At 47.0% G+C, this 21,812-nt stretch overlaps 1 protein-coding gene across 1 annotated transcript in view; it reads right to left on the reverse strand.

Annotated features, from left to right (window-relative positions):
• Window positions 1-3,218: 3,218 nt before the first annotated feature.
• LOC104159848 (GMP reductase 1-like) overlaps window positions 3,219-21,812 on the reverse strand; it is a 22,487-nt gene continuing 3,893 nt past the window's right edge. The window contains exons 3-5 of the mRNA XM_009697866.1: window positions 17,349-17,391; window positions 11,021-11,180; window positions 3,219-3,650 (exon numbers count right to left, since the gene is read on the reverse strand). Of these exons, the coding sequence (XP_009696168.1) occupies window positions 3,470-3,650; window positions 11,021-11,180; window positions 17,349-17,391 (384 nt within the window). The 3' untranslated portion in view covers window positions 3,219-3,469. The remainder of the gene's footprint in view (window positions 3,651-11,020; window positions 11,181-17,348; window positions 17,392-21,812) is intronic.

The raw sequence follows: 21,812 nt of genomic DNA on the forward strand, positions 1-21,812 counted from the left end.
TGCTGCAGCGAGGCGAGTCCAGAATGTGACGGGGAGCAGCAGGGGTGGTTTAGGTGGCCTTACGTTTCAAGAAGCCAAGATGGACGTGCTCAGCAGGGATTGCTTTAATGACGTAACGTTGCCCTTTTCAGCATCCCTGCTGGTAGGTCTTTTCGGTACGTTAAACTAAACCACTGCGGAACCTCAACATTGCTCTTGGGTGCTCAACTTAACAACTGCCTGGCTGGGGGAAGCAGGCATGACCTTGACCTACAGTGCAGATTATCACACCCACGGTGCTCCACTAGACGGGATGGGGTTGGGGTGACAGGGTTGAAGAAGACCCGGTTACGCAGCATCACTCCACACTAAGCACTTACAAATGTAATTTCCCACAGCGGGACACCAAGCAACAGAGAATGCGGTTAAACATGCAGGCGAGGTAGATCCACAAAGGGCACGTGGTGTTTGTCAGCGGTTGTGGTCTCTGCTCGGACCACCCTGCCAGGCACAGCGTGCCCTCAGCCCCCTCTCTGCCCCAGCTCCTTGCGAGAGCGGCAGCGGGCTTGAGCAGGGCACAGGCCCTGGGGCGAAGTGAAGATGAGGGCCGCTACTACAGCATGGGACTGGGTGTTAAAGGACGGCTCAAGCTCCTCTTTTTCCCATTTTTCCAGCCTGTCTGAAAGCTGGACACGTACAGTGTCCATGGTCAGCACTGACATAAATGAGGGTTATCCCTGAACAAAACGTGCATGTAACTTTGGGTGAGATGCAGACATGCTGCCAGTTCACCCTTCTGCAGCTGAGTTCTCTCTCCTGCTCACTTCGGAGGAGAAAATTAAATAGAAAGAAAAGATGCTGCTTATCAAAATGCTGGTAAGAGCTGCTATTTAGAAAACCAAATACCTTACGTCAAAGCTTTATCAGTAACTATTCTTGGCATCAATGTCATTCACAGCCTGGACAATTCGGGGGACAACTTACGCTTAGCCTATCCCCGTCCTTTCCTCTTAGCGCTCGGTCAGCACAGGTCTGTGCGAAAGGGGACGGGAAGTGGGCATCAGCAGTGGCGCCAGGCCAGGCTGGCTGTGGAAGTGAGCAGCTTGCCCCGGGAGGCTCCACGCTTGCCGCCCCGCGGAGAGGCAGCCTGCCCTTGCCCCCGCTGCCTGCCCTTTGGAAAAGAAACTGTTCCACAGACATGTCATGAAGCTGCTCTCTTCAGTGTGTGTATGATCTTTTTAAAAATGTTTACAAATATATATATTTTTTTATATGTATATGTATTTCTAAAATTCCATTTAGAAATGTAGCTAAAAAAAAATAGAAAAGCGCTGGCGAGAGTCGGCGTGAGACCAGCAGACTGCTGCACTTCCCACGTATGAAGGCACGAGCGTGGAGACACACCTGTGGCCAGGCCTGCGCCGCGATGGGCTCACCCCACTCCCGCCGGAGGTGTTCATTTGCCTTTGTACCCCGACCCTTGGCAGCACCTGAACAAAGGAACGGCCTGATGACGCAGAGTAGTGCTGCTGCCTGTAGCCTGGGCTTAGTGCAGGTAAGAGCAGTACGTAGCCCAGGGCAGGACTTGTGGTGAGGGAGCCTGGCATCTTCTTAACGTGATGCTTTCAGGCTGAAGGGAACAGAGATGAGGTCCTTTATTCGTAGGGCCTGCTCCTCGTCTGCGTTCAGGTTCCTTTATGGTATGAAGGCAGGGCAAACGGTCCTTAAAGCCAGTGCAAGCATAACCTGTGCTCACATTAAGGCCCTTGTTCACCTCCAATGCAGAGGAAGGGGTCATACCGCAATTAAGAATTATGATGTCCTACATGTTAAATGGAAGCCATTTAAAATACCAGGCTATTTAGAAGCTATCCTGTGCTTTTTCTAATGTGCAGAACACACTTCAGAGTCCCCAGGGATCAGCTGGTGGCCTACATTTGCTGCTCCGCGTGGTCAATTGTACCAATCCTTGTGCATGGCTTTTTGAGCAGTCCAGCATACGAGTTTAGTTCTAGAGTTTCTCTTTCCTATTCCTCTTCCTACAGATCGCTCTTTTGCTTTTCAAAGGAAGCCTGCCTCTTTCCACAGATGTCTACAGGAGGGGAAAGGAAGACTCTGAAGTACTGAAGAGCTGTGTTACAATCTCAGCAGCACTTTAAAGTAAGTGGCCAAGCATTATTAATTCATTGGTGCCTACTTTTACATCATTTATCATAACGAGCTACTGTGGTATTCATGTGGATGCAATGTGTATTTCCAAAGAAATTGCATTGCGATTTATCAATTAATTAGCGGGCCATTACACTTTATTAAAGTGTTACCCAGAGTCTTAAACATTCATTACTGCCTTTAGAACAAATGCTTTAACTCCACCTCAGCCTACCAGCGTCTTGCAATCAGGCTATTCTGCCAAAAGCTCTCTTTTGCTTTTCATGGTGTCAGGGAGCGCAAAGGAGTGGTACCAAATAACCAAAAGTGAATTTGATCCCTCCAGCCGCCATTACCTGACCGCAGACAATGCACAGCGCAGCCTTTTTCCATCTTTGCTAAATGGGTATGAACAGGTAAGGGAACAGGGAGGGCTGCAGAGAAACACACCCCCCCTACGTGAGGTTACTGTTTCTGAGGTTCAGTGTCTTAAAAATCTGTTCCCAGAGAGCAGGTACAAGCAGGAACCCAGGTAATTCAGTAACTGCACGCACAAAAAAAGCAGGCAAGCTCTGAGACGTTTTCTCCTGAATGATCTCCACAGATGGGGGCAGGGGGGACAGGACGGGTTTGCTACATTCAATGCCAGCTTCTCTGAAGAGGCAAGTCCACTGAATAAGGAGATTTAAGTTAGAACGACTGTACCAGCCCTGTGAACTGAGAGTGAAAGACATCTGGCATTTTTATCATCACCGTAAGAAGTCACCAGTAGTCAGGCCTCATCCACCTCTGACATTCTGCAGGCTGGCAGCCGTGCCACCAACAGCCATTCTCTTGCCAGAACAAAGATTAAGAGAATTTGATTTCTGACTTCTCTATGCAATTGCTTGCATCCTTTTCTCTGCCAGCCTGCAATTTCTGCAGGGTGCACTGCCAGAAGCAGTGGTAGCTGACAGGTCAGTCTTAAAAAAAAGGCATGTGTGGATGTGTGCAGGCCTAACAGCCATGTCTGTACAAGCCAATTCCTTGTTAATTGAGGTTTCAGCAGCTATTTATCGGGGGGGGTGGGGGGGGAGGGGCATAAGTGAAGAAATGTTGATTAAAAAATAAAGTAGGCACAATAAAAGATGAGGCTATTGCATCCTGAACCAATGGCATGGTGTTAATGGCACGACTTTCCCCTTCCAAACCCCAGCCATAGCCCCTCCAATGGCTATGACACTGCCGTGCCGAGAGAGGAGAGTTTGCCACTAACACAACATGAAGGAGAATGCAAAACAAAACAGCAGCCCTTCCTGCTCCTCTCCCCCACCCCTCTCTCTCCAGCCCCCCCAGTGCCAGACTAAGAGAAGACCTGGCTGTGCTGCTGGGTGACCCGGATAAACGTAGTTCTCCTGCTCAGTTCCTTGAGTTTGGCAGCTCCCACGTAGGTGCAGGTGGAGCGCAGCCCACCGAGGATGTCCAGGATGGTGAGTTCCACGTCCCCTCGGTACGGTACCTCCACAGTTCTGCCCTCCGAAGCCCTGGAGAAGAGATTGGTTACTGCATTATTTATGCCTAGATGCAAAACATAACAGTATGTCTGCCAGAGCAATGTGGAGCTTAATACTCTGCACACTGCAGTTTACAAATGTTCCCTCCAGCTTTATTGCTTGCTTGACTGTTGCTGCTTGGTGCTGTCAAGCCCTGAAATGCCTCAGCTCCCATCACCACCAATATGGGAACTAGAAGTGGAGAGATCTTGTAGATGCCCCACTATCTCATGAGTGTATTTACAGCTCTCCCCCTTCCACCCCTCCACCACCTGCCTACAAGCAAGTGAAGCTTCCAGGTTTATTGAAAGGTAAATTTGACCTTGAGAGTTGCAAGGGTTGAAGTATAAGGAACAGCCAGGTTCCAGCAACTTACAGAAATGTTGGAGCTGGTTCTCAGCAGGCACCTCAGCACAGCTCTACAGAGGCTTCACAGCCCCTGGGCTCTATCCCATGTCACTGACCAGACACGGATGGAAATGCTCCGGCTGTCTCCTACCAGCCCGATTCTCCGGAGCCCACAGAAATGGAGTGGGAAACCCCCTGTCGAGCTGTCCCCTGACGCTGAAAGGTGAGCTAGCACAGTTCAGAGCCAGGCAAAAAGGCCAGAAAAAAAACAGCTGTGCTATGACTACTATCAGTACAGGCGCATGCCAGCACAGACTGCACTGTACCCAAAAGCACATCTGAAGAGTTACACAATGGAAGAATCCAGGCAAATAGCTTTCACTCCTTCCCCTTCAGCTTTCTCTAGCCTCATGCTCAGCAATTCCTCCTGCAGCGGAGTTCCCCCATCACCAGCTGAGCTCACCAGGCTTTAGAGCCAGCCTGTCCTGCCTGCCACCCTAGCTCCTTTGGAGAGGCAGGCTTTGGGAAGGGAGGGGGTCCAAGAGAAATGCGGAGGGGAGAGGGGATTGCTCTCCTTCTCCCCTACAAAATGGAGGCAGAAGTTGAGGCAGGGATCTGTCATTGTTATAAATGTGGCTTTACCTCTCCCTTAAACAAGTTGTCTAGGGGATAGAGCAAGGAAGAAGGGCATGCCTGTTTGGAGGCTCCACTTGCAAATCATTAACAACAGCAACAGCGGCTATGTGGAGGTACTTCAGTGTGAGCCTGGCTGTATTTCATTCTGTTTGTTAGTTTAAATGTGAGGTCAAAGCCCTAGGGAGACAATAAAGGCGATGTGTTAATATGCCATGTGAATAAGGAACCATGATTAATCTCCCTACATCTGATGAGTAATTGACTCGTTCTCGAAACTCTTAAATAAACACTGTAACGAGTGGCCAATGGAAAATGTATGTACCCCTGCCATGCAGTCGGGGGGGGTCTTGTAGGGCCTCTGCTGCTGGGAGTTCACAGGCTTTTATTTTCAGCTCCAGGGCCAGCAGGAAGAGGAGGCCGGGCCCACAAAACAACACAAAAGTAGTCATGCTACCATTCTGCAGCTTGGTTTTTCAGCCATGCCCACCTCCTCCAGTCAAAGTCGGGAGGTTCAGCTCAGCCTCCGGGAGCAAGATCGCAAGGAGCAGTGCACATCTGGGATTTGGGGAAACCAGTGCAAATTTTACCTACCAGCTCCTGCCATATGAAGAGCTCTGCACGCTGTACTGGGCAAGAAATGTAGGGTTTACTGCATTCATGCAAGACTGCCCATTCAGTTCATGCATGAGAGTCCAGTTTTAATTTATGCATGAATGCCCCATCAGTGCAAACATGAGTGCCCTGTTTGTTAATTCATGCTTGAGCATCATGTGGGGCATAAATTGCAGGTGTTTTTGATAGCAGAGAGCTGACGGCAAACAAAGGCAGCTCCAGTTACAGTGGTTCAACAGACCTGCAGAGATGGGAACGTTGCTCCTCAGAGCGTGAACACTTGGTGGTCCTTTTTTTCAGAGCAAAATTACAGAAATGTGGGACACTTACAGCCACTGCCCCTGGGAGCTGCCCCTGCAGTGGCTATGGTGATGTTAGGAAGCTGGAGCTTGTGAGATGCCACTTTTTTGGCTCTGGAGACCAAAACCTACAAAAGTGGTGACCAGCCAGCATCACAGCCCCAAAGCTCTGGCAGCTGGACAGTTGCTACTGCTCCTCTAGTATCAGCTGATAAGCTGATGGGATATCCTGTTGATCAAGGAGCAACCTATAGATACCATACTAGGGGAAGCATGCTGGAAGAAGGGGTAAGGTTAGTGCCACAGAAAATGCTGACAGTCCAGTTTTATGTTCATCCTTGGAAAAAAGTGTCAAAAAGGGCTGAAAAAGTCTCCATTCTCCCACTCTACATGCTGGGAATAACAGATGTTCCAGAAGGAAAAGGAGGAGTATAGGATGGAAGTGGGACAGAAATCTAGAGCTGTGAGTTAAGCAACCGCAAGCGCAGCAAGAAGGTCACAGCTCAGTTTATGTTGTTACGGCTGTGGAGCAAGGCCCAAGACAGCGAAGCTGTTTGGTGTGTCATCCTACTCCCCAAACGAGGACATGCCCACGCTGCTGCATGTGAACACTGCTCACACTGCCCTACACGCCCCCGCCTCCATTTTGGATACAAATGAAGCCTACAGCTACTGAGCTCATGGCCCTAGTGGTACCTTTACAACAGCATTAATTTTTGCTTGTATGAGCTTAAGCATATGCTTTTATGCTAAAGCACATTGAACAACGTGAACTGCCATTATGTTCTTGGTTGGTCTTTTTGAAGGGACAAGATTTGTATCAAGCATTCAGATTATGATGATGTTACCTTTGATAGGGGTCCACAGGGGCAAGAGACTGAGTTTGTAATGGGTATATATTCAAACTGTTGGGGCTTTCTTGGGTATGTGCTTTGCAGACACAAAGTCTGAAGTTTGTAATAAGCATGTGCTCAGATCATTGTAATATTAACCTCCATAGTCTTGTCCACATGAAGTTTGTGGATAGGCAGGTATTTGGGCTGTGTGAACATTAACCCCAATACTCTAGTCCCCGGGGAGAGGGGCAGAGTTTGTAACAGGTAACATGTTGCCCAGACTGTGCTGATGAGTCCTGTCACCTGGTTCCCAGGGGAGAGCGGGCGGACTGTTGGTAAGCATATGCACATGTTTTTCAACTGTTACCTGCTGCAGGCTGGTCCAGGGGTGGGGGTCTGTGATGGGTATATAACCAAACTGTGATGTTAACCCTTTTAACATGGTGCTCGGGCTGGAGGAGTGACATTTTACTAAGTGTGCTCCTACAGTGTTAATATTAATCCCTACTGTCTGGTCCAAAGGGAGGAAGAGTGGAGTTTATAACCGATGTACATTAAGATTGTGACGATGTTGAAAGAGTTTGTAATGGATTAACATTCAAAGAGTTCCTCGCCGTGCACCTCGCAGAGGAGACAAGTACCATATAGGCCGTAAATCGCTGGGCTTGCTGCGTTCTTGTGTGACTGTCAAATTAGTTCATGCATGAGCACTGAATAAATTAATGCATGAGTGCCCAAATAATTTATGCATGAATGCCCAATTAATGCCACAAATGCCCAAACCCAGCACATTTTTGCATAAGAATCCAATTAGTTCATGCATGCACGCTCAAATAATTTATGCCCAAGCACCCTGTTGGTGCATGCATGAGCGCCCAATTTGCTAATGCATGAGTACTCAATTGTTACACAGGAGTGCTGTGTTGGGCACATATGGTAGATTTTGAGTAGCAAGGGCTGCCGGTGTGCCCTGTGTGGGCGAAGGCGGTGATCAGCTTCGTGCCAGTCACATAAATGGTTCCACCTGGCTCTGAAAATGGTGTGAGCCACCAAAACTTCAGCCCGTTAGAAGAGCCCATGATGCCTCTGCTCAAGTGTATTTAAGAAACAGCAGCAGCAGCCCCTGGGAGAGGGGACCCACCTGAGGAGACAGGCAGCTGGAGATGCACGATGACCATGAGGTGCTCCATGCCAAAGGTGTGCGCTCCCAAAGGGACTGCACTCCCTGGGTGACCCGTGCCCGAGCAGGGACAGCCACAAAGGGACTGTGGACAACCCACGATGGAGCAGGCACAGTAAGAAGGAGGAGTGGCAGAGAGAAACCATTACACCCATGACCACAATGGCCTGTGCCACCCCTTTCCTCACTGAAGGAGCTGGGACAGACTGTGACCTGTGGTGAAAGCAAGGGGAGCTCAGACACGGTGGGGTGAAGAGAGGTGTCTGGCTTAAGTGGCATCTGGAAAAGCGGGAGGAACGGTGTTCACTTACGTGTTTGTTTAATTACCCAACAGTGATTAGAAAGTTGTGTTAGTTGGCAATAAATAAAACTTTAAGTAAAAAAAATCCCCAACTGGAGACTGTTTTGCCAGCCACAAATGTCCGTGCACAGGCCATGCGTGGATTAGAAGCAGTGTCACAAAAGCTGACACACTTGGCAGAGAGCCGCATAAGCAAGTCAGGAGGAACTGCTGAGGGATTTGCTGCTCTGACATCTCTCCTGGAGTTGTTATGACCCAAAACTAACCCTTTCTCAGAAAAGAAAGGTGAAGGCGGAACAACCAGGACTGCCAACAGCTGGGAAAGGTGTGCTCAGATGCTCTCGGCAGGGGCTCTCTGTCTCTCGCTAACCACTGAACGGTGAATAGAAAGGGCGACATACTTGCTTTAGACTTTTTGCACAGGGTCCAATTTGTGGTGTGTCCCATAGCTCCCGGCCAGCTCAGGCCTGCTGCTGGCACGGAGGGATGCGCAGGGTGCGTGGGAATCCTGGCAGGGTGGTCGGGGTGAAGCACCTGTGATGGTGCGCTCTCAGCCCCGCAAAATGTGGGTCAGGGTAAAGGGGTCAGGCCGCTGTGGCATGAAGCAACCTTATGAGGGGCACATTTAAGAAATGGTAGGAATTGGGGGCAGGTCTTCCAGGCTTTCATTTGGGATACAGAAAAAAGACAGTAAGTAGCAGCCAGCTGCTGGTGCTATTCTGTCTCTGTGGCCCAAATTCCACCCTACAGTTAGTATATAAGTGACAAAACCCAGCTTAGTGGCAGCTGTGAATTGCTGAGCAACCACAGTAGAACCGCAGCGTTCATACAAAACCTGTGAAATCTCAAAAGGGTTAACAAAAGCAAATTGGCTCTAACTGAACAATACTGCATGGGGTCTCTGTTCCTGCTTGCCTTATTTCTTTTCTCCCATAAAAGAAACTTAATAATTGCCTTTCAGAAATTCACAGCTCTGATCCCTGTTCCTCATGGAAGGAAGTAAAAATGTAAAAATAAACCAATATATAAATGACATAAAAGTAATGAAACCAGGTACACAGCTTTCATACAAAATTAAATGGGATCAACTTGACATATTCATTACGAGAACAATTACTCTCACGACTTCATTCCCTGCTACAGCCATCTCACCGTACCTGTCAATTTTAATTTAACTGTTTGCTGCAGGCTCAGGTTCTCCAGCCAAAATGTGTAATTTTGAGAAGATGAAGTTAAGTGACAAGTAGTCTGCTTCTGCAGGGGGCTGAGCACACTGAGCTCCCCACTGCTTGAATAAAACATTGGGAGTGCTCAGGCTCTTTTAAAGACAAAACAGCTTACTGGGGTCACTGATAGAGACTTATGGCTGGGCTTTTTAAATACGCATAAAGAAGCCCTACTGGCTTGACCTGTTTGGGGTATCCAGCATTTAAAATGCTGACTTTTAAAACCCTTTTATTCAAGTTTGCCATAAGTTAAACTAGCGAGTGACCAAGCTTCCTATAACTTTCCCTGTAAGAGTAATTCAAAGCAAACCCTTGCCCTGTTTCCAATCATCCCTTCAATGTCCAGCACATTTCCAGTGCCGGCTAACTAACAGTTGCTATTTTTAAACGACAGCGACACTCGTGCTGGGACAGGCCAAACAAGACCAAGACCAAGATCAAGGCTGGTATGGGCTCTGCGTCGTGGCTGCAGGTGAACAAGATGATGGGAATTGTCTCCTCCACAGTTACCTGCCAAGGCTTACAGATTGAATGTTTGGAGCTGTTGTAGCTAGAAGTAGACTGGGGGGGACTCCTTCTGTGTTACCTGCTAGTGGCACAAAAAGGCAGCATCTCAACAGGGACTAAAAATTTCAGATTGTGCTTCCAACTCCCTTGTTGCTGAGGTTTCAGAACTTGATCCCCACGGGACTCTAAAATCAGGACGCAAACTAAAATACAGCTATGGATCAAGCAGAATTTGTATAGTATTGCCCATAAGGAATTGAAAGGGTCTAGATAGACTCAGCCAAATACAACGCCTTTTTGTACAACCTTTACTCTTACAAGACATAATACTTGCACTTTATCTTATTTTTAAGGAGGACCAGTGTCAATTCATTCATTCATTTGTTCACACTCTTATTAAAACAGCGTTTTAGCAAATGGGACCAGAGCCTGAATCTACCACAGTAGAGGAGAAGAATCAAAAGAGACCCCCTCAATAAACCAGTGTATACTGTAAACCAGGAAACATTCTCTAACAAAGTATGCAAGAACCATGTTGTCTAAGGGCAGTGGCTATACTTGCCACTCGTAAGAGAAAAGACACAGAGGTTTTCTGGACTCATCTGCTTTTTCAAAAACTCAATATTCTCAGTAGTTTCTGGAGTAAAATAGCAATGGACAAGAGATTCCTTTGCAAAGTCTGTCTTCCTTTCTTCTCCCCTGAGGATTTTAGCTCAAAACCCAAGCTCCCACATGCTGCGTGATTTGGGGCTACTCTGGTGCTCTGTTACCCAGAAAGGGGTGAGCAATCTGTACAGCAGGATTCTGCTGCCTAAGAAGACTGCCCAACAATGCAGGAGGGAGTCCACGGGCTACTGCCTGTGGCTGAGAGTGCTTTGGAGGTCCTAAGCCCTCATTAGTGGGACAGCTGTAACTCAACTCTATACTGGGGAAACCTCAGCTGAGCTTCACCGATTCACCAGTCACCCACTTTCTGCAAACACAAGGGAGCACGTAGGCCAGCCGAGAACCCAAACACCAACAGGACACCCAACCTGGACAAGGAGAGGGCCAGAAATTGCAGCCTGGTATGCCATGTTCCAGCATTCAATTCATACACATCCCAAGAGACCCATAAGTCAGAACAGTGCGTAATGACTTCCCAGGCCGCACAGCTAGTGCTGCAGTGACAGCACACTGCACTGGTTGCAATCGAGGGAACACGGTTGCTTTCAGCGAGCCAGTCCCAGCTCCTTCTCCCTATCTCCCCCTTGATGTCATCCCTCCCTCTGATCTGCTGCCGTAAGTGTTGGTAACACCTTCCTAAATGGGAATAGAGACATAGGCCTGTTTCCAACAGATGCCTTTTGAACAATTCTGCTCCAGAAGTTACTGGATGGCTGGCTCACTGCAACTGCCCCTGTGTGGAATTCATACCTGTATTCAGCAACCCCTCCTGCATGCTTCTTCATGGCTGTATCAGAGCTCATTCCATAGAAGAGTTTCACCTTCTTGCCATTCTTTTCCATAATCTCTCCAGCACACTGGTCATGGCCTGCAAACATTCCTCCAAGCATGACAAAATCAGCACCGGCTCCTGTGATCAGCAAAAAGTGACACGTAAGAAAGCAGGGCAGAAGAGGGTGAAAGACAAAGCAAGAACACAGTGGCCACCAAAAACAATAGCCAGCCCTAAATAATTTGCTACAGAGAGTCCTCTCCTGTAATAGACACAGCAAACTTGGAAGAAATGCTTTACGGAAGAACTGACACATGCCGAGTTGTATTTCTCTGGTATTTTAAATGGAAAGAATCCTTTTCTGTTGTGATGACAAAGATATAGATTATTCTGCTCCACCCCACACTCTTTATTTTCAAATTCAGTTTTAACTCTTTACTGCATACTAGTATCTGAGCACAGTTCCTCATTAACTAGTATTGTGACTGCGCTACTCAGAAGCCCTCATCACAGGGCTGGGACCTGTTGAGCTGTACAGAGAAGAGGACAGCTCCTACTTTAAGACCTTTCTAGGCTACAAGCTGTGAGTGGGAACATACCCTGAAGGAAAGCATACTCATGAATGTAATGTACTCTTCCCAACACTGACATAAAACAAGCCAATTTTTTAATCAAATGATGGATTTTTCAAGTCCATCAGTCACATGTGTTCAGTGCAGGTCTAGGTGATCCCTTGTCAAAGAGATCTGGATAGGTCTGCATTTGGTTCCTCTCGTTTGAAAACTCTGGGGCAAGGACCACCACCCCTGGGTTCTCTGATTCTCAGCATGCACCACAAAGGAGGTCTAACTCATAGCTACAACTCCTAAATATGTTCCAGATACTGAATAACAGCACTGAATACTCAGTCATGCCTGTTCAGCCTGTCCATCTCCCCTGGCTTTGCAAATCATGAAATCAGTCCCCCTGGGAGTAAGATCAGGAAGAAGATTTTTTGGAATCACTCTTGATTCTCTGCTGTGACTTCCAATATTTCCAGCTGGGCTGGAACTATTCCACCAGCAGCTCCTCCTGTGATATTTTGGCATATCTAGTCTTCCTTGGAGAAGTTTGGCTTTTACCCTTTTGTGAGCCTGTGGTGACCCATCCCTGAAACAAAGCATTTTCCTGTTCAGACTCTCTGCTTCTTCAATGTGTATGTGTCCGAACAGGCCTCCCCTCTGCCCAGCTTCTTCCCAGAACTGGCAAAAGAACAGGGCTATAAACCTCACTTCACAGGAAGCAGATGAGCTCGAACTAACCCCACCCCGTTATGAACATGTCCAAACTCTGGAGAGATCCCAGGCTAGGTAAGTCTGGCATTAGGATTTGCTCCGATCTCTGCCACTAGCCAAACAATAGCACTGGACCTTGACATCTGACGAGTGAGTGAAACCATTATCAAATCTGCTCAGCTTCTGCCATCTGTTTAAAAGCTCTGTAGACAAACCTGAATTTGGTACTATTTTGATCTTAGAATACGTGACAACTGTGGAGTGTGCACCGATTTATAAAAGCCAGTTCCTTTCCTTCACCCCCTTCCCAAAGAGCAGACCCAGCAGCAATGCCTGGGAGCAGAGCACCCGGCTGCTCAGCTGGCCTCACCTCCCTTTGCCTGGCGGTTATCTGAAAGGAACATGTATGTCCGTGGTAAAGGGATATTAAAAATGAGGTTTGTGCAAAACTGCTGAGCACATCACAAGCAATATTTATAGCCAGGCACCCATTCAGGTGTCCTACCATGCCAGCTACCTGGCAGATTTTTCCTGAGCTGTCATTTCAGATGGCTGAGTTTTAAAGCCTCAGTTTGACGCAAGTGTGATACTACTACTAGTAACCTGTTGTTACCTGGCACAATCTTGCTCCACCTTTGCAAAAAATAAGTACCCTGGGAAATCTAGTTGATGTCTTCTTCATGGGTGGAAGAAAACAACATGAGGAAGTTGGGACGGATTTGGGGTCAAGGTTTCAAAGAGGGTGTTTACATAAGTCAAAGGCCTGGCAAAGGACACTCTGGACTCTTTGACTTGTCAATCCTATCCCCTGATCCCCAATTCTAGTTCTGTCTCTCATTGTGGGTCTCACAGCCTCCAAATTACTAATGCAAAACAGTCACATGACAGCTACACTTCAGAATCACAGACTTTTGGTTCCTCTACACTTAAGTATTATTTTTCTTTTGATTGCCTATTTTGGGAGGAAAGCAAATATGTTTGAATTACAGGATTGAAACTCATTCAACTTGAGTAACTTTTGCAACCTACAACATAGATCATGAAGCTCTTCCAGAAGAGAGGAGCTATGTAACAGCAGATGCAGTACGTCTAAACATTGGAATGACACGTGCTTACTGCCCTGCAGCTCCAGGAATGACAAGCCCACATTAAATATACTTTTCCAATGCGCTCCAGAACTTTCCACCCTGTGTCAGTGTTGCAAAGATGTCTGAAAGCTTCAAGTCTGTTCCCCTACTTTTCTACTAGTTAACATCCAACCAGGAGGCTGTAGTTTTTAGCATGGTCTTTCTTTACTTATGCATGGGGTTTTTGTACGACCAGAAGCATTGGTGATCTGTGCAACGTCTAGCTGCAGTCTTTTGTTTTCAAGTACAGCTAGACAGCGTGCTGTTACTTTAGGTTGTGGGGGACTGGGAACACCTGGCAACAACCCCCTAGATAATACAGGGTGTGATGGGGGTACGTTGCATACCACCATCCCAGTAGCTTGCCCAGAGTCTGCTCGACTCGTCCTGTTTCTACGCAATGCCACTTCAATGCACTGACTTCCCCCTTGAGGCCTACGCTGTACATCTAGGCTGATTTTGCTCATTCATGTCACAGTGCCTTCTCTTTCAAGCCATTACAGAATATGTGTGCCGACGCCAGGCCAATCTTGCAGCGCTCACACAGTTCTGCTGGAGCTGGATGGAGTCCCTCAGATGTCTTTTGTGAGCCTGATAATACAAGTTACTGATAACCAGATTGGCTCTGCACAAATTCAGCTGGAGTCAGCCTGGATTTGCAGCCTGGGCAGCCCTCCAGGCTGATGCAGCGTAAGTTTGCCTGGACCACAGCTGGCCCTGGAATCAACATTCACCTGTGCTCCAGCTGAGCCAGTGACCCTTTGCAACAGCAATACGCACACAGCTATCGAAAATGGCACCAAAAAAAAAAAAAAAAAAAAAAGCCAGTATGATCTATCAATCAGGTATATTTTGGAACCCATATATGTCCCCAGTTGACTTTTCCACATGATTTTTCCTTCCTTTTCCTTCCTTGCTCCTGTATCTCTTCTCACCACTGCTGTAAGGAACAGCATTATTGTGTTAAAGATGCTGGCGTAGGATTCAAAAGGCACATTCTGTTCCTGGCGATGTCACAAAAATGTATGTGACCTCAGGCAACTGAACTTAGCATTTCTGTGCTTTGACTTCTCATCTTTAAAAAAGGAGACAGTAGTGTCTCCCTGGGGCATTTTGAGAAATGTGTTCATGTTATCAGCCTTTCCAAGGGTGCTGTTATGTGAACCATCTGAGAGCCCAACACGAAGTTCTTTCATGCTTTCTCTCATTCCTGAATCACACCACCTCTCTTCTTCCTGATCAGCCTATATCTCTTCCATTATCATCTCCAATACCCAGATGGCAGCAACATCTTCAGTTTACTGAATCCATACCAGGTTCCCATCTGGCAGTTCCAGAATTCCAGCAGTCTCTCCCAAAGTATCTGTCACTCCCGGCATTTTTGTCCCCCACCTTCAGTGTTTCTCTGTTCATTGCCTTTTTAAATAGGCTTCTACCTTGCTTCCACTCTGTCAAAATGCCCAGTCTGCCTCTGACTCCTGACACCGGTCAATGGTGTCACCTTCCACTTGTAGAGCTTCTCAGCATCTTCTTCACAGTTCTTCACAATTCTTCACTTGTACTCAATCCACTCTGCTCCTCCTGTTCCCACGAACTTGCCTCCTCCAGTCACATCTTTAGCCATTTGTCAATGCTAGCCTTCACATCTTTTTATGATTCAAATGGCTGCTCTGTCACCACATTAGAACACCTCAACATCCCTTTCATGAAGACTTTACAATGATCCACCAAAAAAGAGAGAATCACTTTACCTAAAATTCCTCTTTGGGTCTCTTGTCCATGCTTTGTCCAGGCCTCCATCCCCAGGTGAACTTGTACGTGTGTGTTTTATCACGTGGTCTCTGCTACCCAATGTATTTATGTGACGCTCCCCAAGAGGCTCTCAGCAAGCGCAGAGGTCTCTGCCAGACAATTCAGTATCAGTATCAAGGCTTTGGCTTGTAAATGCTGGGCCTGGAGGCTATCTATCTTGTACGTGGCTCACATAGAGCAAATCACCTCAACAGCATTCAATAAACACTGATAGTAACGATATTATCTAGAAGCTTATTTTGCCACCCACCTTTGACAAAGGCACACCTGTCTCCAGCTAGTCAGATGTCCACGGCGTGTCTACTTCAACTATACATAACCAGATCTGGTAAATTTATTGCCTTAGGGTAATCTCTATCAGCTCCAGCCCTGTACCTGTGACACACAGGTCAGATGGATCTGTCTGGCCTACTGTCAGAGCAGAATTACTGCCTGTGTAATCTCAGCTTTCTGATGCTCCTCGGTCCCAGGGACAAGCCGTGGTAGCCTTCAAACACATACCACTGTGAATCCCAGCACCTCCTGAACAACACCAAGACCAGAATCTGCCCTTTCACAGTTTCAAGCAAGTCTCTGTTCAGTTAGCCCAAAGAGACTACAAGGACCCTACAGACTTGCTATAAACACCATAAAGGAAAATATTTTAAACACTTTGAAGTTGCTTCCTGTTGTTCTGACTTCTGGAACTGCTCTTGTTGAAGAAAGAGCTCTTCCACGGGCCAGGTTTCTGTGCAGGCAGCTGGGAATGCAGGGAGGTCGCAATCTCAGTTCACAAGCTCCCAACGACAACAACGCCAGCAAGAACCGGGCGAGCTGCGGAGCCAGAGAAAGTCAGGCAGAACAAAGGCCTCACTGCAGGCGGCATGATGTCAGAGTGGGTTGGGCTGAGGAGAGGTTGAGTGGGTTTTTTTTAATACAATCTTGTTGTCAAAGAGGGTGGATGCCGCTGCTCAGCTACGTCAGAATCACCCAACTGGAAGTATCTATTCCCTACGTCACATCACCCACTGGGTAACACAAGGGCAATATGAAATCCCCTGACTGATCAGATTCCTTGCTGGTAGCAGTCACTCCACGGCCGTGCTTAAAATTCTCTAATTAAGTCTGTCTTGTCATCTGACCTGTCTAAAAACAGGAGCTGTCCGCAAACTCGGAAGACAGATTTTGGTTTCAAACTTTCCAGGAGGCCCAGAGTTTTTCTTGGCAGGTCTGTAATCTGAGTTTAGGCCTGCCCTTGCTTTCCATACTTGCAGAGCTTCCTGCCAAGCAGACATGCTGTATCATAATGTGCTCTCTCTTGTATTGTACCACCCTGAAATCCCAATGAGAAACTGTGCTGCCCCACTGTATTCCGGGTATTACCCCACCGTGACATCTCCAAAGGGTCTCGCATTTTGGGGGGGGTGGGGGAGTGTCTTTAAATGTCCCATCAGCCTGGATTGTATTTAGTACCTGGTTCACAAAGGCTGCTGCAGCAAGGTTATGGCTAAGTGACAATCCTGACCTTGACCCCCACACCGATGTAACCATCATGCCCAACAGAAAATACTCACAGATTAAATTCTCTATTCTATTAGCAAGAGCTGGTGCAATTCACTGAAGCTATTGGCACGAGAGCAAAATCTGTTAATTATTAACTTAGATGTTTTAGATATCTGCTCAGCTCTAGGGGATACAGTATAAATAAAATCTCATCTCTTCAAGAGGACAGCTGATCCCAAGAACATCTCCTGGGATCCAGCCTGCCTTTTTGTTTTGTTGTTCTGTCCAACACACATTCCACCAGCTCTTTTTCCATTCAAGGCCCAAGTCGGCCAGATCTGGCAATATTACGGACATCTTTGAACCCTATTCAGAAGAACCCCTTATCAGTTTTCTTTGTATTACTGTCCCAGTGGCTGTATCTCACGCACACCCGGCAGATAGTTTCTAAATAGGACTTCAACCCCTGTGTGTTTTGGACTGTTTGGTCCAAAGAGCAAATTGATGTCTGGTGTATTAATGTCACCTATTGCCGATTACACATGCAAGGTCAACTTGACCGCTGCTTCATGGCTGCGGGCGTACGGGGCGTGACCACGCGTTGTCCTTACCAAAGGCTTTGGCGACATCTCCTGGGCAGCTGCACCCGCCGTCCTGCACAAAGAGAAGGTGACAGTCAGTGGCACGGAGCTCACCCCCGGGTCCAGGGACCAGCACTGGCCCTTGGCCACCTGCAGCAGAACGGCCCCTGCAAGAGAACTGCCGGCCAAGGGCTGGCTGCGCACCACTGCTACACAGCATCCGTACGAGCCTTTCTGTTGCTTTCCTTCTTTAGGCTCATTTGCGCTACCGTACAGTCTGCTGATGGTAACAGCAGCAATGCAAATTCCTCACTGCCATTTTCTAAATCCCAGAAATTGGAAAGCAAACCCTCCTCTGATGAGCTGAATCATTCCCGGCCGTTTTAATGAAAGGCGGCGTGATGCAGAGGTAGCACAAACCCCTACCTTAAACCACCAAAGACATTTAAAATAACTTTCTCAGCAGTTTACAATACATTAAAAGGTCACAGAGGGAGGGGTGAGGAAATATACCATCAGCTATGTCGGATTTTGATCTGATAATCTCTAAGCAAATTGGGTAATCTAATCTTTGGTAAGTGAAAAATGAATCTCTCATCATACTCCTCACTGTTTGCTACAGGTTTGGTAAAGAAACAACAGCACTGAGATCTTTAGCATTTTAGACCTATGTGTTTCAGTTTTAGTGCAGAGCCAAAATGTGGCTGATGAGGGGGTTTCGGTTGAGAGGAGGGAAGATATGTACGTGTGATAGGGCGGTAAAAAAGGAATGGCACATAGCAGAGCTCATCGCGTGCTACGGTTCTTTAGGTTTTGTAAGGGTGTGAGCATCAGATGAAAGATCCTTCTACTCTACACAGTCATTGTACCAAGAGGGCTGCCCATTCCTTTGATGATGAGGGTCCGTTGCAGACTGCCAAGAGCTTTTCTGCTTTTGAAGCTACTCCCCAGACTGTATGGTCTTCCAAACATCATTTTGTTTGACCTCAGTGTTGGCAGCAACGCATGCCTGCATACGACCTGTGCCTGAGCACAGCCAGATCCCCCCCACTATCAGCCATTTCAGAGCTGGCTTTCGCCCGTAGCTGGCAGCGGGGCTGAGCCTTAGAACCTCTCTGTGGGCAGAAAAGGATTCAGACACAAACTGAGCAGGTGGATCCAAAAGTGAGTGGCTTTTCAAAGGGCATCCCACTGCAGACAGCGCCTGGTAGAACTTTAAAGGCTTTTATTCCATTTGCTGATAACCTAAGGCACATTATGCCTTTTGTTGAGCTAGACACTCTTGCTGTCAGCTCCAGAAAGGAGTGCTGGGCTGACAGCTGAATCTCTCTCCCCTGTTAAGAGCTCTGCTTGCGCAATTCTTTCCCTCTGACAAGTCTGTCAGAGCCTGGAGGAGGGCGTGAGTGTGTCTGCATGTGTCAGGGGAGGAAGAGCTGAGGTAGAAAGAAGGGTCTAATAATCTTCAAAGAGTACTGTCAGGAATTTGCCTGACTCTTCTGACTGAGACAGGCTGGCTATGAATGCTCTCTGGTAGATGGGTTTCAGTCTGTTCTTCTTGGGTGGCTCAGTGTCTGACTTCTATAATTAACCCAGTAGTGGCAGTGATAGAGGCTTTATGCTTTCAGAAGTACCATGGGGATGGAGGCCTTAGTGTGTAATCAGCGGCTTCGAAAAAGTATCACTTTGAATGTCACCAAATTACAAAACACTGAGCAGATTAAGAGACCTTCCCAAAAGCTCATAAGTTACCATTTAAGATAAAAGGAACAAATGATGATGATTCACAGCACTTCATCTGTAGATGTCTCCACTTACTTCACGTAAGCAGGTAAATTTAATGCTTCACAGAAAGGGAAACAAAAAGGGGGCATACTAAGCAGTTATGCCAGAAGATGCTATATAATAAAGCTATATGTGCATTAAACCACTTCTTTCCATGTGAAAAAAAATCAAGTGCTCTGTTTAGAAAATAAGACTGTGCTGCTGCTGCATTGTCTGGGAAGCTTCCCCTTGCACTTCATCTTGTCCCAACAGCGGCCTGACTCTGGACTCAAAATAACTTGTAGAACTGCTGGGCTTCAGTCACGGAGCTTCTTGCAGGCTCAGCCTCTACTTCAGAGCCCTGGGGAAATGTATCTGTAACAAATCCTGCTGTGAATTCAGGAGAACTGGTATTATTCTGAAGCAAGCCTACTGGAAAGGGTGGCCATGGGGCCTGTGGAGGGCATGATTCTGAGACACCTGGGTCCTAAGCTGAAGGAGAGGAGGAAACAGCTGTCCAGTCAACAGAACTATTTTAATGTGGCTAAAATAATGTTATCTTCCCCAGTCTTGTTCTCCGAACAGATAAACCAAATTTAGCCTGAGGGAAAGAAACACAGTATGGAAAACCAGTATGAACTGGTTGAGTATTGGTTGAATATTTAATATTATATGCAACTTATTGTAAGTTTGTAGCTGTGATTTATATGTTTCAAGCAACCTTTACAATAAACTGCATAACCAGCCCTGCCTAGAGTATCAGCACACAGATAGCTATTTATTATGCAGAAGATATATAAAGTATGTGGCATATACAGCAGTAGAAACAATACATATGGTGCTTTATTCTGAACCACATATGCTGGGCATATTTCTGTGTGGAAAGTGTTCTGTGTGGAGGAAGAGACGGTATGGCAGTAGCTGGGTGAAGAACCCCTTAGTCATCCTTTTCACTGAACACCGGTGGCCCATCACCAAGGCAGGGTGAAGGGGAAACAGGGATCTCTATCAAATGATAGCCCAATGAGAGAGGGCACATGCAAGGCTGCTTTCCATTCCCCACATTGCTGGCTTACTAGCATACGTGACTGCCTCTCTATCCAGCAGAGTAGCTCTCTGACCTACAAGAAACAGAAACTTTATCTCAAGTAGGGCGTTTCTGAAGGAGCTCTCCTGCTAAACGGTCCCTCCACTGTAACTCACTGCTGCACTTTCTCAAGGCCAACAGATTATCGAGAATGAAAATTGAGACTATTGGCTCCCAGACAAATAGCACAGGACAAAAACAGTGCCTGTATCTTAGACAGGGTTTCCTCTCTTCTTTCGGTGAGTCATGAAAGATTCATTTCTGAGGTGAGCTTTGAGTCTTAAAGATAATTTAGCATGAAGAAAGTAACTGGTGCAATTTCACCTCCCCCTTCTCTGTGTACGTGACTCCAGAGACACCAGGCGTTCACTTGGACTACCACATTTGCCTAAAAATTGTCACCACCTTTGTCAACATATCAGCTCCAACATATCCAATCATACATGATCACTTCAGGAATACAAACACTTTAAATCCCAGTTTGTGCTGCCATCCTAGCAGAGCTACTGCAGAATGGGTTTCAAGTGTGCTGTGTTCTTTGCAGTGCCTGTACTCTGCTCAGTGCCTCTACTGTGCTCAGCGCTGTCACCTTCTCATTCTGTGAGTGGGACTTCTTTCCCTTCGTACGTAACATAACAGGAGAGAGGAGATATTTGACAAAGGTACTGGGCAAGACAGAAGTGGATGCAAGAAAGCACCCCAAGGGACTAACCCGTATCACACCACCAGCTATAATCTAATAATCTACATGAAGATAGCTGGTGGGCTTTGAATCTTTTCACACCCTTCCCGCTACTTCCATATCAATGTAACAAAAAACTGCTGGACATATTTTCTCCGACCGAATTGAGGTAGATAGCTGTGGTAACACTCTGCCTATAGCCATCTCCTTTGGCTCAAGCAGGACGTGCCCCTTCCTGAATCTACATAATGACAGTAGTGAGACATTTTAAGGGATGCCATGTATACTTGCTGCCACTAGACCAAATCATATACTTAGGCTTGCTCCCATATGGTGTTTTTACCTCAGAGGACACCTCTTTGTGATACTCTTGCCAGACCTCTGGCAATGACCACACAGTCCAGCCTTCTCTTTCTCCAATAAACACACCAATACCTATCTGAATGCTGCAGAATTCAGGCATAATATGCTCACCCTGGCTTTAGTCTCCTTAGCTAGGGTGAGAGAGTTGAATTGCAGTGGTGTTAGAGACCCCAGTGACAGCTGAAGGTAATTCCCTTGGCCCAGACATTATAGCAGACAGGTACTAAATTGCCCTCCTATACTCCCCCTGTAATGGCTAGGGGGTTGACAGGTGTGGGCTCACTGACGCCAACATGACCTGAGCAGGTCAGGAACTGATCCACCCCCAAAGCAGGGAAGGAGAGGAGGAATAGCACAGAACCATCTAATTTTTCAACAGTCTAAATACACACTCCCTGTTTTCTTGTAAAATCAGGATATTAACATTCTTCTGAGGGCTGCTAGCAGAAAATGATCATTGCAAAACTAGGATGGGTCTCTCAGCACCACTGCTACAATGACACCTATAGTTATCCAGCCTTCATAGTAATGAGTCAGTCTTTCATGCTGTATTGCACACATGTCCTGCTGTCTGCTATAAACATTTGTAATACTGCCCAAG

The sequence above is a fragment of the Cariama cristata genome, unplaced genomic scaffold, assembly GCF_000690535.1.
Source record: "Cariama cristata isolate BGI_N322 unplaced genomic scaffold, ASM69053v1 scaffold18743, whole genome shotgun sequence".
Lineage (NCBI taxonomy): Eukaryota > Metazoa > Chordata > Aves > Cariamiformes > Cariamidae > Cariama > Cariama cristata.